Source organism: Hypomesus nipponensis, chromosome 9, assembly GCF_054491055.1.
Source record: "Hypomesus nipponensis isolate SF chromosome 9, ASM5449105v1, whole genome shotgun sequence".
Lineage (NCBI taxonomy): Eukaryota > Metazoa > Chordata > Actinopteri > Osmeriformes > Osmeridae > Hypomesus > Hypomesus nipponensis.
The window spans coordinates 17,945,481-17,959,526 of record NC_140369.1 but is presented as its reverse complement, the minus strand read 5'-3'; the positions used below and the strand labels follow the sequence as shown (position 1 = coordinate 17,959,526).

General features: G+C 45.2%; 2 protein-coding genes across 5 annotated transcripts; both read right to left on the bottom strand.

Annotated features, from left to right (window-relative positions):
• Positions 1–4: 4 nt before the first annotated feature.
• sh2d5 (SH2 domain containing 5) lies at positions 5–5,483 on the bottom strand. Of its 4 annotated transcripts, none has more exons than XM_084704855.1 (11): positions 5,157–5,276; positions 4,779–5,041; positions 4,532–4,644; positions 4,032–4,112; positions 3,608–3,682; positions 3,211–3,357; positions 2,519–2,719; positions 2,150–2,330; positions 1,635–1,740; positions 1,106–1,265; positions 5–889 (listed from the first exon to the last, which is right to left on the bottom strand). In XM_084704855.1, exons 3-11 carry the CDS (start codon positions 4,634–4,636, stop codon positions 680–682), a joined length of 1,266 nt encoding a protein of 421 aa, XP_084560981.1. In that variant the 5' UTR covers positions 4,637–4,644; positions 4,779–5,041; positions 5,157–5,276; the 3' UTR covers positions 5–679. The 4 variants fall into 4 exon arrangements, with proteins under 4 accessions (XP_084560981.1, XP_084560982.1, XP_084560983.1 ...); XM_084704856.1 differs by having other exon boundaries at positions 4,939–5,041; XM_084704857.1 differs by lacking the exon at positions 4,779–5,041 and having other exon boundaries at positions 5,262–5,483.
• A 208-nt stretch (positions 5,484–5,691) lies between these two features.
• On the bottom strand, positions 5,692–13,527 carry hp1bp3 (heterochromatin protein 1, binding protein 3). The gene is made up of 13 exons (XM_084704863.1): positions 13,433–13,527; positions 12,818–12,893; positions 12,273–12,504; positions 11,873–12,026; positions 11,554–11,697; positions 10,293–10,358; positions 9,714–9,865; positions 9,368–9,458; positions 8,931–9,090; positions 8,647–8,758; positions 7,558–7,713; positions 6,952–7,132; positions 5,692–6,919 (listed from the first exon to the last, which is right to left on the bottom strand). Exons 2-13 carry the CDS (start codon positions 12,879–12,881, stop codon positions 6,698–6,700), a joined length of 1,734 nt encoding a protein of 577 aa, XP_084560989.1. The 5' UTR covers positions 12,882–12,893; positions 13,433–13,527; the 3' UTR covers positions 5,692–6,697.
• Positions 13,528–14,046: the final 519 nt, after the last annotated feature.

Sequence of the window (14,046 nt, the reverse complement as noted above, 5' to 3'; positions counted from 1 at the left end):
GGGATTAGTTATAGACCTATTGGAATTTATGCAGTGAAATACACAAATACTCATGAAAATATTTCACAAAATGCAGTTCCATTGACAAACGTTAATATTAATACTTTTGTCAAGAAAATGTGTGCTACCGGCATTCAACGTTGTCCATTGAAAGCTTTTGACCTTTATCAAGGAGTAGGAAAAGAGTAAAAACAACACTTTGAATTCACAAGTAATATTAAAAGTAAAAAAATATATACACATTTGGGAAATGGCAACGCCAATTCCAAGTGCTGAAACAGTTTTATCAGTGAATTCTGCAACACCAATTGCACATTGAATCAATTAAAAATTATGATTAAAGTTAGTAAGTTACTATTTAAAACCAGATAAAATACAAAGAGTAAGAGTGTTTCTCAAACTATATAAACATAATTTGATGTGAGATTTTTTTTCACCAATGTTCCCATTTAATAGTCTCCCAACATTACCCAAAGTGCTCCAAGTAAAGAAACAAACCAGGGTCAACAACATTTAGAGTCTCCCCTTAAAGATAATTAATAGAACGAATAAAAACAACTATTGACAAACATCCACTACTAACCCCTCACCCAGTAAAAAAAAAAAGTTAAGTGAAGATTTCCAAAGTAAAGTGAAGTGAGTCACCACATCCTAGTGCAAACTAAAAGACGGTGGATATTTAAACCCATTGTTTCCGCGGGGCAGTTTTAGTAGTGTTCCTCTTGGGGCCAGTGTGTTGTCTGACAGTCTGGGCCTTGTGGCCTGTGTTTTCGTCCCACTCATAGCAGTGGTTCACACGGGCACAGCTCAGAGCACACTCCAGCTCTCCCTGCATCTCTGTGTAGTGATCTATCAAGGCCGCCAGGGAGCTAAATTCTGTGGGACATTTCTTGAAATAGAAAAGCATCCCAAAATACCATTATTAGTATGTGATTGTAGTACAGGGGAACACACACACACCGAAGGACATAAATAATATACACTATTCACCCACAATTTTCTGTTTCTGTTTTCTGTCCACTGTTTGTATGGTCATTTTTGACCATTTTCATCAAAGCATATTTTAAATGAATAAAATATCAAATGTAACGTAAACTGTCCTCACCTCCAGCAGGTATGTCCCTCTGGGGGTGTTCTCCAGGGCGTGAGTGGCCAGGCCCAGGGGGGCTCGCAAGGTGAGGGAGCCACAGCCAGGCCTCTTGGGGTGGGGGCAGAGGAGGTAGGAGCCTAGCACATCCTCAAGTAGCAGGGTGGAGCTGCTGTCACTGAAACACAGCACAATGACAAGAGTATCAACAGTCACGGAGGCCAGCGGGTCGATTGGAGATGCAGCACGTCGTTTAAACCAATCAAATCCCTTGCAAATCTTTTTCTGATCTAAACATAACAGAGGACTTAGAGGTTGGCCTTCAAGAAGCCAGGCAAAGTGCATATTCTTCGGAAGAAACAACATCAATTGAAATGGAAGCATGTCCTGGAGAAGCATGTTCTGGAGGAGCATGTTCTGGAGAAGCATGTTCTGGAGAAGCATGTCCTGGAGAAGCATGTTCTGGAGAAGCATGTCCTGGAGAAGCATGTTCTGGAGAAGCATGTCCTGGAGCATGGTGAAGAGAGCGGTGGCCGGGTCCACTCACGTGGAGATGCCAGCCCAGCACCACACTGCCTGTGCCAGGGCTTCTTCTGTCTCAGCTAAGCTGGGGGCACGACTCCTCCGGACTGGCATTTTGTCCTGCGCTTTTTCTGTTACACACACACACACACACATCCCTCAGGATTTGAAAACCATTGCATTCCCCGGGATCCCCCAGGGAAGTTATTCTAACAAGCTTGTATATTTTGGATGACATCCAAGACGTGCATTTTCAGAGTCACTGTCAAAGGAATGCACACAGTGAATCGAAGACACCGAGCAGAGAGAACCAACGGCAACAGAAAGTCAACGCATGAGGTGCAACCAGCAAGGGCCTGCCTACCCCTCGAGTGCAAGGTGAAACAAACACGCCCCTCACCTTCTCCCAGGGTGACACGACTGACACCACAGACGGTGACAGAGAGCCCGCGATGTCTCGGTGAGGGAGGGCACGGTATGCATCGTCCTACCTAATGAGCCGTTTGACCCTGGAGAGCGCACTCCGCACACTCTGCCCACCTTGCGGCGAGTTGAGGCGCTCCTGGGCGAGCCGCTGTTTGAGGGGCGTGAAGGTGAAGGAGCGGTAGGCCCCCGAGCGGAGGACCTTGTTGCGGATGGCCTTGCAGCGCACCAAGGACGGAGAGGGGGCGAACACGTCCTCGTGTTTGCTCGGATGTTCCTCCGAGGGCTTTGAAAACACCTGCAGGAGGGGTGGGACAGAACTTCACAACCAGCCAGAAAACACCATCCGTTTCACATTAGGATTCATGACCTGGTTGAACACCAGGACTATACTGAACCATGGAGGCAGCTTCTCTCTGTGTTTCTATAAACCAAAGGCTAGCCAATGATCGACCAACATCCAGGCAGGGCAGTGCGTGTTCGAACCTTCTCCCAAGGCAGCAGGCCGCTGGTCGGGGCTCGTCTGAAGGACACCAGGGCGCTGACACTGAGGGGCAAGCCGTGGTTGAGGAGGGAGGGGTTGCGGCGGGGGAGGGGTCCTGCAGGCACCTCCTGGGACTCCTCAGGGTGCTTCTCCAGGTAGGACAGCTGGAAGCAGCGGCAGAGCAGCAGGTTCAGGAACTGGGCCTGAGAGAGAGAGGGGGCGGCCGAGAGGTGGATGGAAAGATTGGAGAGATAGAAGTGGATGCGACAAATCAGCATAACGTTCACACATTTCGCAGACACGTAACATGAGACAACTTGACTGAACTGTTAGTGAAGTCTGAGTTGCTTCTTAAGGAAGGTAAATAACTGTTAAACAGTCAACTAAGTCTTAAACTAGATTTACAAGGATCTTTCTTTTAGTTAACTTTATTGCCATACAAAGGATACAAGGACAATATAACGTTGATGATGTCTGACACAGAGAGGGGTGGCAGAGAAAGGGATGGAAAGAGATTAACTTTTGACTTTACCAATGAAAAAAATGGACTATTAAACTAAAATAACTAGTTTTTGGCCAACAACAGACCACGCAAAACAATGTTTCATATGTAAATACTCATGCTGATTGAGAAAATCCATATTCTATTAACAAATAGCAATCGATCAGCGTGCTCCAGTTAGCTTGTGCCTACCGCTCTGGCGTGCCTGGCATTGAATAGGTGGCAGTAGAGCTGTCCGTCTGGGCTACCAGGGTTGTGGGAGATGAAGGCGAACTGGGCGTCGGAGGGGCGGGCGGTGGAGAGAGACACTCGACACAGTGCATGGGCCATCAGGAGGGTCTATACACACACACACACACACGTACACAAACCCACAGATGTAAACGAATACAAGCCCACACCAATACACACAGACACACACACAGACATGTAAGGGCAATAGAAACAATGCAATCCAGACAAAGACAGCGAACGCTTGCTGGTTTACACGCAGGCGGGAACTGTCTGTCTCCTACTAAGGTCCTGTGGACACTGATAATGGTTGTTCCCGGCAACCACAGAAAGATCTGTTCTTAATGGGGAGCCTAACCGTCTCGTCTTCATCATACATCTTCACGCCACGGATGGAGAACTTCAGGGACACAGCTCTCCTTCGCTTGCATGTCTGAGTTTAAAAAAAGAGCACAGACAAGCTTGTAATTGCAGCTTTTACATTACATTCACATTTAGTTATTTTAGCAGACGCTCTTATCCAGAGCGACTTACAGTAAATACAGGGACATTCCCCCGAGGCAAGTAGGGTGAAGTGCCTTGCCAAAGGACACAACGTCATTTGGCATGGCGGGTAATTGATCCGGCTAACTTCTGATTACTAGCCCGACTCCCTCACCGCTCAGCCATCTGACTCCCAGCTTTACATACTTCATTAAAAACTATTGTTTTGGCATTTATAAAATGATATAAAACAATGTTTTTTTTTTTTTTTTTACATATATATTTGTTCCAAAGATCACCTTGAGAGACTTGAGCTGTCGATGCAGTTGCTGGATCTGGTCATCCAAACAGCAGTCATCAATGGGAAAGGATCCCACATACTATAAAGTTTAAAGGAAGTGAGCGAACAGCAAACTAGATGCAAGATCATGTCACTTGATGTTTCAACACACTTTGTTAAAATGGTGTAATCACTACCACTACACAATGGTGTATGAAATTTAGTTAGATGTGTACAGCCCTTTTACAGGGAATGTCACAGTGGGCTTAACACAGATTTGCACAGGGCAGCATCTATAACTGCCCTAGAACCTCAAGGAGGAAAATGAAAAACTTCCAAGAAAACTCAGAAAGAAGAAATGGAGAAACCTTGGGAGGAGCAATTAATTGAGGGATCCCCTCCACCAGAGACGGTTGGTGTCACGGTGTAATGACAGTAACTCTCTCCTCAGCAAACCTGTTTTGACCCAGTGACTTCATGTCGGTTACGGTGGAGGAGTAAGCTGTGGTCTCAACCTACCTCCGCTGATCTGGTGACCGTCCCATCGTCTTTCACAGCTGTCTCGCCCATCCTTTCGCTGGAATGTGAGGTTTCTGAACAGGAATTGTGGCCCCCTTCCGTCATCTGCTGTTCTAAGATGACATGAGGAGTAGCAACTAAAAAACAGCACAGCTTGTTCAACTATTTCTGTAATCAGATTGAGCTAGTCGTGCTTTTAAGAAAGCTAAAGTTGTAGCCCACTGTCTAAAAGTGTAAATTGAAATACCAGGGTCGAGGCAGGATCAGCGCAAGAGAATTGATCTGTTTTCTCCACGCCAGCCCACCTGTGTTATCGAGATCTACACCACCTGGGTTCTATCTTGCTCATGGGCATAAAACATAGTCTAATTGTCAATCTATAAATCAAGCGACTAAACAGATCCAACCGTTGAAAGAGCGGCCCCACAGTCGTCGTCCACAATTGGTCCCTTTATTTTTAGTTTGCGTCGGATTGGAACCTCAAACAAAAACGCACGGACAGACGGAGCTCTGGAATGTAAAATAGCGCAATGTTTAGGACTACATGTCACAATTAGTCTACCTGGACCCCGCAAGTAAAAAGTAGGTAAGCTTACAATTTAGTTCAAGATGAAAAACGTCTTACTCAATCTCCAGTCAACGCTTTGTGTCAAACACTAATGCCCTCGCGGCCGAAGTCCCAAACACTGATTTCCCACTTTCCCAACAGTTTCAGTTTGATGAAACACACCTTATCAGCTTCACGTCCACAACGCGTTCTACACTTTCCCCAGTGCTGTGTATTTTCTGTTTGCCTGGGCGTGTTGGGCTTGGAACGACACCAGTAGCCTAACACCCCACTAATCCATTATTTGTTTTGTACTTTTTTTTTACAATGAAATTCAATAAAAAAGGAACACAGAGAATGCACAATTTCCTTGTTGATTCCCTCGAGATCATATTTCACCCGTAGCCTAAATCCCCAACAGATGTTGCGCAACAGCAGCATTTTGTCTCCCTAGAAAAGTTTCCTGCTTCTGCGTTGTTTCCCGACGTTATAGTATGTAATGTAGGTTACCTCTGCCACATCAGCAACCTCGTGCTAGATTCCCCCTAATGCCTTTATTCCAATGCGTGCGCCCACCTTCCTCCACCACCACCAAAGAATGAAGGACGAGCAGTGGAGTACAAATATAGCCATTTTATTAATGACTGAGAGGAAAAAAGCATAACAGAAAGGAGAACGTGCATGCTGGGCAATAGGGTACAGGGTATGTATGAGCTTACTTCCTTCAAAACAAATGTCAGTCATTCATAGCACATCGAATATAAATGGCTGTGTCTGATAAGAGATCTGTTACAGAGCCTTACAAGTTTACAACCAATAAATTTTGAATAGACCTTTTTCACATCAAAATGACATGATCCCTGCTATCGGTAGAGCTGCAAATAACACTATGCAATCTGAAATCCATTTTCAATCAACTAAATGTCCTCATTTAGGTAATAAAATTCCACTCAAACTGAAATATCTTTCCAGTACGTTTCTAATCCCCTTTGAACTTGTGACGATGGGAAGTCATGGTCCACCGCTGCGCTTTATTCGTCAAAACAAGAGACTTGAAGCACAGCCCAAGTTCTTTCTGTCACCATCCGCTTCATAAACTCAGTTTATGTTTCCATTTTGTTCTTTAACAGTCCTTAGTCAGAAAGAGAAGCGGTATCGGATACTTACCTGACAGTATTGGATACAAGGAATGTGTGCTGATAACATTTGGGGAGGAAGTGAATAAGCATGAAAAGAAAATACAAAATAAAATAAAAAAGCCAATTTAATTCTAGTAGAGTATGTCAGGCCTCTGCCTATAAATTAATCAGAGGACGTGTGAGAGAAGGAATACAGATTGAGGACTGACTTATCTTTTTCACACCTTAAAATTGCCTTTCTACGCAATGGCATTTAAAACATGGGTTAAAAAATTATAATAAAATCAACCTGACAACTTGCCATAATACAGTAAACTGACTTTACAGATAACAGTCACATCCTTATCCTACAAAGAATACTAGTCTCCAGAAGACGCCAAAAAAAAAAAGGAACGGGATGAGAGGCTGAGAACTGCCATCTTCAGAGCTACACGGTTAGCCTGCTGGAGACAGGCTGTCATGACCTCACTTCCTGTGACTTCACTTCCTGCCCCGCGCAGATTTGCGTGCTGCTGGCTTGGTCTTCACCGCTGACTTGGCTGCTGGCTTGGCTGGGGGCAACTTTTTGGCCGCGGGTCGCTTGGTCGCCCTACTGGTGAGCTTTTTGGCGACTGGTGTCTTAGGCTTCCTGGCTGGGGCTGCCTTCTTGACAGGTGTGGATTTAGCTGGTGGTGGTGGAGCCTTCTTGGGGGGGCAGCTTTGCTGGCTGCTGCAGGTTTCTTTGCTGGGGTGACTGGTTTCCTGGCTGGCGGAGGGGCAGATTTTCTTGCGGGCGGTGCTAATTTCTTGGCAGGAGGGGCAGCCTTTTTCCCAGGGGCAGGTCTCTTGCCCTTGGCCTTTGATTGGCTGGCTGGTCTGGGCTTCTTGCTGGGTGGAGGGCGGCGCGCTTTAGGGGCGGGCCTCTTCTGGGCTTTCCTAAGGGTCAGATTTGAACAAACACACTTACTGAGAGGGTCTCTCACACACAGTCAGATGTTGAGATCTTACTAGGGGTGTAATGATACACTCACGATTCGATACATATCATGATACTGGGTTCACGATACAATATGCATCACGATTTGATGATTTATTTCCAAAACATTCAAAAAGTAAACAACTTTGCTGTACATATGACTTAGTTAACTCAGTTCAAGTGATTTCTGTGAATACACGCGTGATGCAGATGCATAGTCGGTCACGTGCTGGTAGCTCAAACAAACAATAGGATAAAACAAACATCATATAATAATATATAGCCATAACTCTACGGTGCATATTATAAAATGTTTGCATTGCGATATATTGTGCCATGACATTGTTACACCCCTACATCTTACACCCAACACACACACACACACCTCTTAGGAGGGGGAGGAGGTTCATCATCCTCCGACGACTCTTCCTCTGACTCCTCTTCCTCCTCAGAGGAGGATTCCTCAGAGGACGAGTCCACAGTCCTCCGGCGCTTGGGCTTCTCCACAGGCTTATGTTTATCTGGGAACAAGATGGCTGGGCTGTGGAACACAAGGAGACCGTGAGTAACATTGTGGGGTTTAACGGTTCACACAATTCGGTGCAATACGACACAGTAGTGTCCTGGTTCGGACTGTTTCCACTAGAGCAAAATAAAGTTCAAATGCAGGGGGGCCTGGATATGAATCCGGTTCAGGCCATTTCCTGCACCTCTTCCCCTCTCTCCCTGTTTTCCTGTCTCTCTCTCTCCAACTGGCCTATCAATAAATATTTAAAAAAAAAGGAAATGCCAGAGAAATTTCCTTGAGGCATCGTTTTGGGCTGTCTTGTGGAGCGCTGTGGCACTGAGAACATTATATTTCACACAATTTAATCTAGTTAAAAAATGTCCAGATATAATAGGATTAGTCCAAACAAATTCTTCGGTTCGTAAATGGTACCAAAACAAAAGACTGGCATCAAATGGTTCAACACAAATGTATATCGTTACACCCGTAACAATGAGGTGTATGTGTGCGTGTTGAGTCTATCTAGGACCCACCACTTCTCTAATCACTTCAGTGATGCAGGATAAAGGAGGGGTAGAGTAATCAGCCATCAGTAACACAAAGGCATGGACAAAGTCCAAAAGTCTGCTCTGACTGGACCACATCACTAAAAAACAATTAAAAAGCAGGACTCCGATGTGTTGCACTTAATTCATTAGTTAACATTCAGTGAGTGCTGTATCAACTACGGTATACTACAGTACATACTTCTGGAACTGGGTTAGGACTTAACTTGTTGCGTACATTAACGGTGGTGTACTGCCAGTTCTTTCTTACCCGAGGTAGCAAGCTATTCCTAACCTGTAGAGCTACGGGTTAGACAGCAGATGGGACACCTGGGGTAGTAAATTACCTGGTGTAGAAAGGGTAAGGAAAGCTAGGAGGGTACTTTAAACAATGGTGTACTGGGGGGGGGATCTTGCTTACCTGGGGTAGTAAGGGTAGGAGAGCTGGTAGGTTCCAGTGAGGCCGTTTCCAGTGATCTGCTCCATCCAGCCCATCAATTTACACTTCTGCAGGGTCTTCTTCAGGGTGTTCACTAGGGCAGGGAGACAAGACAACATCAGAGCTAGGCAGGCTGGCAGGAGAGGGATACTATTAGAGGCTCTATCTAGGTACACACATAGACACACTGGTCTTGGGGGTACAGCAGGCCTAGTCATCTAAAAGGTTGGTGCTGAATTTGGGGTGAGGTAGAGAAGTGAACTCACCCAGGCGGTATTCCACGTTGTCCTTGTTCGTCTCGACCAGGTGCTTGCGGAGTGTGGGGATGCTGCAGGTCTTGGGCTCGTTCATGGCCGTGATGGCGGTGAAAATGGCGTCCTCCAGGGGCCCCCCTTTCATCAGGATCTTATCCCCAGCACGCTTCAGCTGGGGGGGGGGGGGGCAAGGTCTGAGATTAAGCTTCCCATTCTCTCACAACATGGCTGAGATAGGTTACAGTAGGGTGGACACAAACATACTGTTGCTCATCCTCTACAGGTTACAGCTAGAGTTAAAGATGTAGTAAGGAAACAGCGACTTAGGGACTTGTGGGGCCAACCAATCAAATGTCAAACCAATACACACACGCCCCCCCCCCCCCCCCGCGCCCACTCCAACCAAAATAAGCTAAAATAGATCCCTTCATTCGTGGTGGACGACTTACCTGGAAGGTTCCGGATGCTCCTTTACCAGTGATCTGCTCCAGGTGTCCTTTCTCCACGGCTCTCACCAGAGCCGACTTCAGGATGTCCGGCCTGAGAGATGAACCAGAGAACTGTCAACCTCACGCAAGTGACAGTGGCTGTGTTGCCTTAAAGTCAGTTCAGTAAATTGTGTAAAGGTGGGGGACTAGTTGGGGAAGGAGTGATGTGGGGTGTGTGGGTGTGTGTGTGGGGGATCATTAGACAAATCTACAGAGGTTTGGCTCACATACTTTTGGACGTAGTATGCAAGGTCACCTTTGACCTCAATATAACCCCCCCCCCTCTAACAGCGTGTCGGGGTCCTACCTGTTCTCCACGTTGAAGTGGGGGAAGTGTTGCTCCACATACTTCTTGATGAGGATGTAGGAGGCCTCTTTGGGCTCACAGAGGCGTGTGATGATGAGGGGCAGGGCGTCACCCAGGGACTCTGCCTTCATGCCGGGAGTCACGGTCGGCTTCTGACAAGACACAGAATCCGACGTTAACGCCACGTGTTCCCTGCAATGCACTGTAACAGGCCGTTTATCTTATGTACGAGAGCATTTTAGACCCGGTACATTTTCAAAATGGCCGCCGGCGTACATTTCCGGTGGTAATAAAGGCTCAAACGTTGAGAAAAGCTAAACTTCTAGGTCCATATGGATGATTAAGACCAATCAGAGATGTTCCTGCACTGTAGCCTATCGGTATGTCGCTGAAACATTTGGAGCACGCCCACCTTAGTAGTACGCTGTGGTTGGAACATTCCGTATACCTTCACAGTGAGGAGCCAAACAATGTTGGCTAGCTCAGCACCTCTGTTAGAATCACAGATTGATCACTGAACTCCAGGAGGACCACATCTAGTACAGAGCAGTTACGTCACCGAAGTGTGACCTGGCTGACCTTAGCGGCTGGTTTGGGCGGCTGCTTCCCGATGGTGAAGCTTCCAGAGAATCCCTTCCCCTTCAGCTGTGGAAGAGACACACAGGGGGGAAATGAGTTCATATAAAGAAATCAAAAAGGTACAGTAGAACAACACATTGTCCAACAACAAACATATTTGACATCAATAGTTTCTAGATCAAATCTATAAATTCCCCAGTCAACATGGCTCAGTGGTAGGTCTGAAACTAACGATTATTTTTGTAATTGATTAATCTGTCGATTCTTTTTTCGATAAAATTTATGAATCGGATAAAAAAAAAAAAGTGCAAAAAATCTTCAGAATGTGCACAAACAGGCACACAATTTTGAAAAAAAGTTTTTAATATTAGCGTGGATTTCATGCTATTTTCAGAGATTAGCCATTTATTTGAGTTTGGATTAAAACATTTTTGAAAATTGAAAGGTTGCGGAAGTAGGACAGACTTTATTAGAATCTTTTGGTGTATTTGTGATTTCTTGACACAATTTTGAAAAAAATTGAGCTTTGCGAGGATTAAGCTATTTTCAAAGATTAGTGATTTTCTATCATTTTATTTGAAACTTAATTGAAAAAATAAAGGCTGTGGAAGTATACCAGACATTGTTGAGATACTTTGGTGTCTGTTTGAGGTTTTATATTCATACAAATATTATAAAAGTCTACATTTTTCAAAATGGTATGGGTAGCTTTCACCCGGTCACTAACGCGACGCTGCAAAGTAGCGTCTTCCGAATGTGAGACGAATGTCAAATATTAAACTAACTTCACCTCGGTCAATTAAAAACAGCTTTTCAACGTATTTAGTGTGAAATGCTGCACACCTTGGATGACTAAGGTTGTACTGATTTCTCCGCCATGTGTTTCAAAACAACGTTACTCAACGTCTCTCCGATGGTCTTTCCTCTACCTCCCCTCTGCGCTTAACTAAACTAATTTTTGTAATACTTAAAACATCTCCGCGACTTATTGAGTGGTGTAATAATGGCGCAACACAACAAATCGATAATGAAATTCGTTGCCAACGCTTTTAATATTCGATTTTTATCATTTCAAATGATTTGTTGTTGCAGCCCTACTCAGTGGTATAGCATGTTAAGAGGTCCCAGGTTCAAATCCCCGCCTCTGTCACTTTGGACAACAGCTGCCGCTAAACGAATGCATTATTATAACTGAAAGCCGGTGATAACAGGTGGGTGGGTGGTTTGGGGGGCCGGGGGAAGACCTCTGTCTGTATCTTACCTGTCTGATGGTCCCTTTCTCCACCTGCCTCTGCAGAGCTTTCTTCAGGAGGTATTTCCTCTTGTCCAGCTCCAGGTTAGGGTATTTATTTACGATGTACTTCATCACCGAGTAGACCGAGGCGCCGGTCTTGTCCTTGCAGGACTGCAGAGAGTAAGCAGACGCGCACTGAGATGAGTGCGTCGCTCAAGCAAGTGTGTGCATGATGACACGCAGATGCGTGTGTGTTAGCGTGTGGCTCTACGAACCAAGTGGTTACGGTTGGACAGCGTTCATGTGGTGACAACACAAGAGAAGTAAATTAGGGGGTCACACACACCTCAACAGCCTCAAAGAGGATGTCGTCCACCTTGGGTTGGTTGCCCGCAAACTTGGTGGTGACAACCACCTTTTTGCTGGCGGAAAGGGTAGCCCATGCAGGAACGGTCCTTTTCATTGGCTTCTTGGGTTTCTCTTTCACTCCATCCTTCTCTCTGCAGCCAAGGGAGAAGACACAGTACATTCCTTTTAAATGGCAAAAAAACTAAGGGGCACATCAATTGAAATCTTGCAACCCAAATCGCAAAACTGAGAAAGCCAACTTCTAAATCGCTCCTTTTTTAGGCATGGCAACATGCTGAATCGTCCAAAATAATTTTGTGTGCCGAGATGGCTACTCGGGCGGGAAAGCCGAGAATTAATGAAGGAAGTCTCAGTCAGTTGCACAACATCCAACTCACTCTTTCTTTTCCGCCTCCTCCCCCTCGGCTTTCTTCTCATCGGCCTTCTCTCCGGCGGACTCGTCTGCATTTTTCTCGCCCTCCTCCGCCTTCTCGCCGTTCTCTTTTGGCGCTTCTCCTCCTTCCGCCTCTTCGCCCTCGGCCGCCTCCTCGCCCTGCTTGGCCCCGGGGGCTGGGGCTGCTGCGAGCCCCTCCCCTACGGATGCCGATTCCTCAGAGCTGGCATCAGGTTCTGGAGATATATAGTAGACAGGTGGGTGGGTAGGTAGGATACAGGTAAAGAGAGACAGGTAGAAAAAGGGAGAAAGGTATAGAGGGCAGAGTCAAGTAGACAAAAAGAGTGGGAGAGAGAGAGGCAGAGTGACAGAGAGACTCATCGAGAATGGGCATCACATTTGGCAATACTCCCATTTAGTCAGGGAGTGTGAGGGTGGTCTGAAAAGGCCCTGATGGAAAGTAGTCATTACAATGGGGGGGACATAAACGCTAACATCGCACTAGTTGATTTTCGGTCCTTACATTGACATGTCTTGTCTTGAACTCACCTGCTTCTGGTGCCGCGGAAGGAGCAGTCTCCTGGTTAGACCCAGCAGCACGACGTATCGGCATAACTCAAATGACCTAGGAGTGACAATAAAAACATGGATTTACCAAACAAAGCTGGCTGTAGTAAGCTGGTGTAAACATTTCATAGTACAAGATGCACAGTGGAAAAAGTAGTCTTTGATTGATCGCTAGCTTTCAACTGACTCTGTTTAGTCAGTAACCCAAACGTCAATCATACCGTTGGGCTGTGCATTTAACGTTAACAGCACGATGGCAGCACCTCCATTAAATGTATGGATGAACGTTTAATGCATAAGCAACAACTCGATTAAGTGTACCGTAATTTGGAAGATGTTCATGCATGAATCGTGCAAACGTTGTGATGCCATTAAATGCATCTTATTGTGTATGAAAGACACACGTCTCTGACGAATAACTCGGAATATGGCCATTTTGTCCATTTAGTCCTCACACAGTAATGGCGCTGAAAAGACTCGAGTATAAAATAGACAAAGTTCCATTGAAGGATATAACGAATGCAACATGGATTTCGTAGAGCTTATGAGACATAGTCATATGCAACGGAAAATATTTACAATTATCAAAAAACCTACCTTTACACTGCCTAATAAAACGATGAAGAAATATTATGCAGCACTCCGCTTTATTTAGAATTCTCTGTTTACGTGCCCCTCCCCCTAAAACGTACACGTAGCAGCGTATCGGTGTGACGTCGGGAGGGTTCTTTGTTCTTTTTAAAAATATTTAATACAGATAAATATTAACTTGGTAAAAACTAATTATGTTAGCGTGCCACACAATGTAATCTTTTTAAAAATGTATTTCAAATGTGAAAACCCAAATATGACCCAAAAGCCCAATTTGTTTGAAACAATTGGTGTTTTACAAACCCATACGGCCAAACTGTCTTATTGGTTCTCCAATAAGTTTACGATTTATTGTAACTGGGATAGCATGTTTTCATTATCATGTTGTTCCCATTGATTGTAGAAAAACCAGTGAGTATTTGTAGTTTCATTAATGCTGATGGGTCATGCATAAAACCTCCAGAATATACTTTGACCAAAAACGGGTTCAAGTTGTCGATCTTTCCGTCAAGCCTGTAAATCAACTTCATGTCATTTGAGCTAAAAGCGTACTAGAAACTGTAACATTATTATCTATACCCAGCAAGCACAAAGACGCTGGGGTGAAGTGGGGACATGGG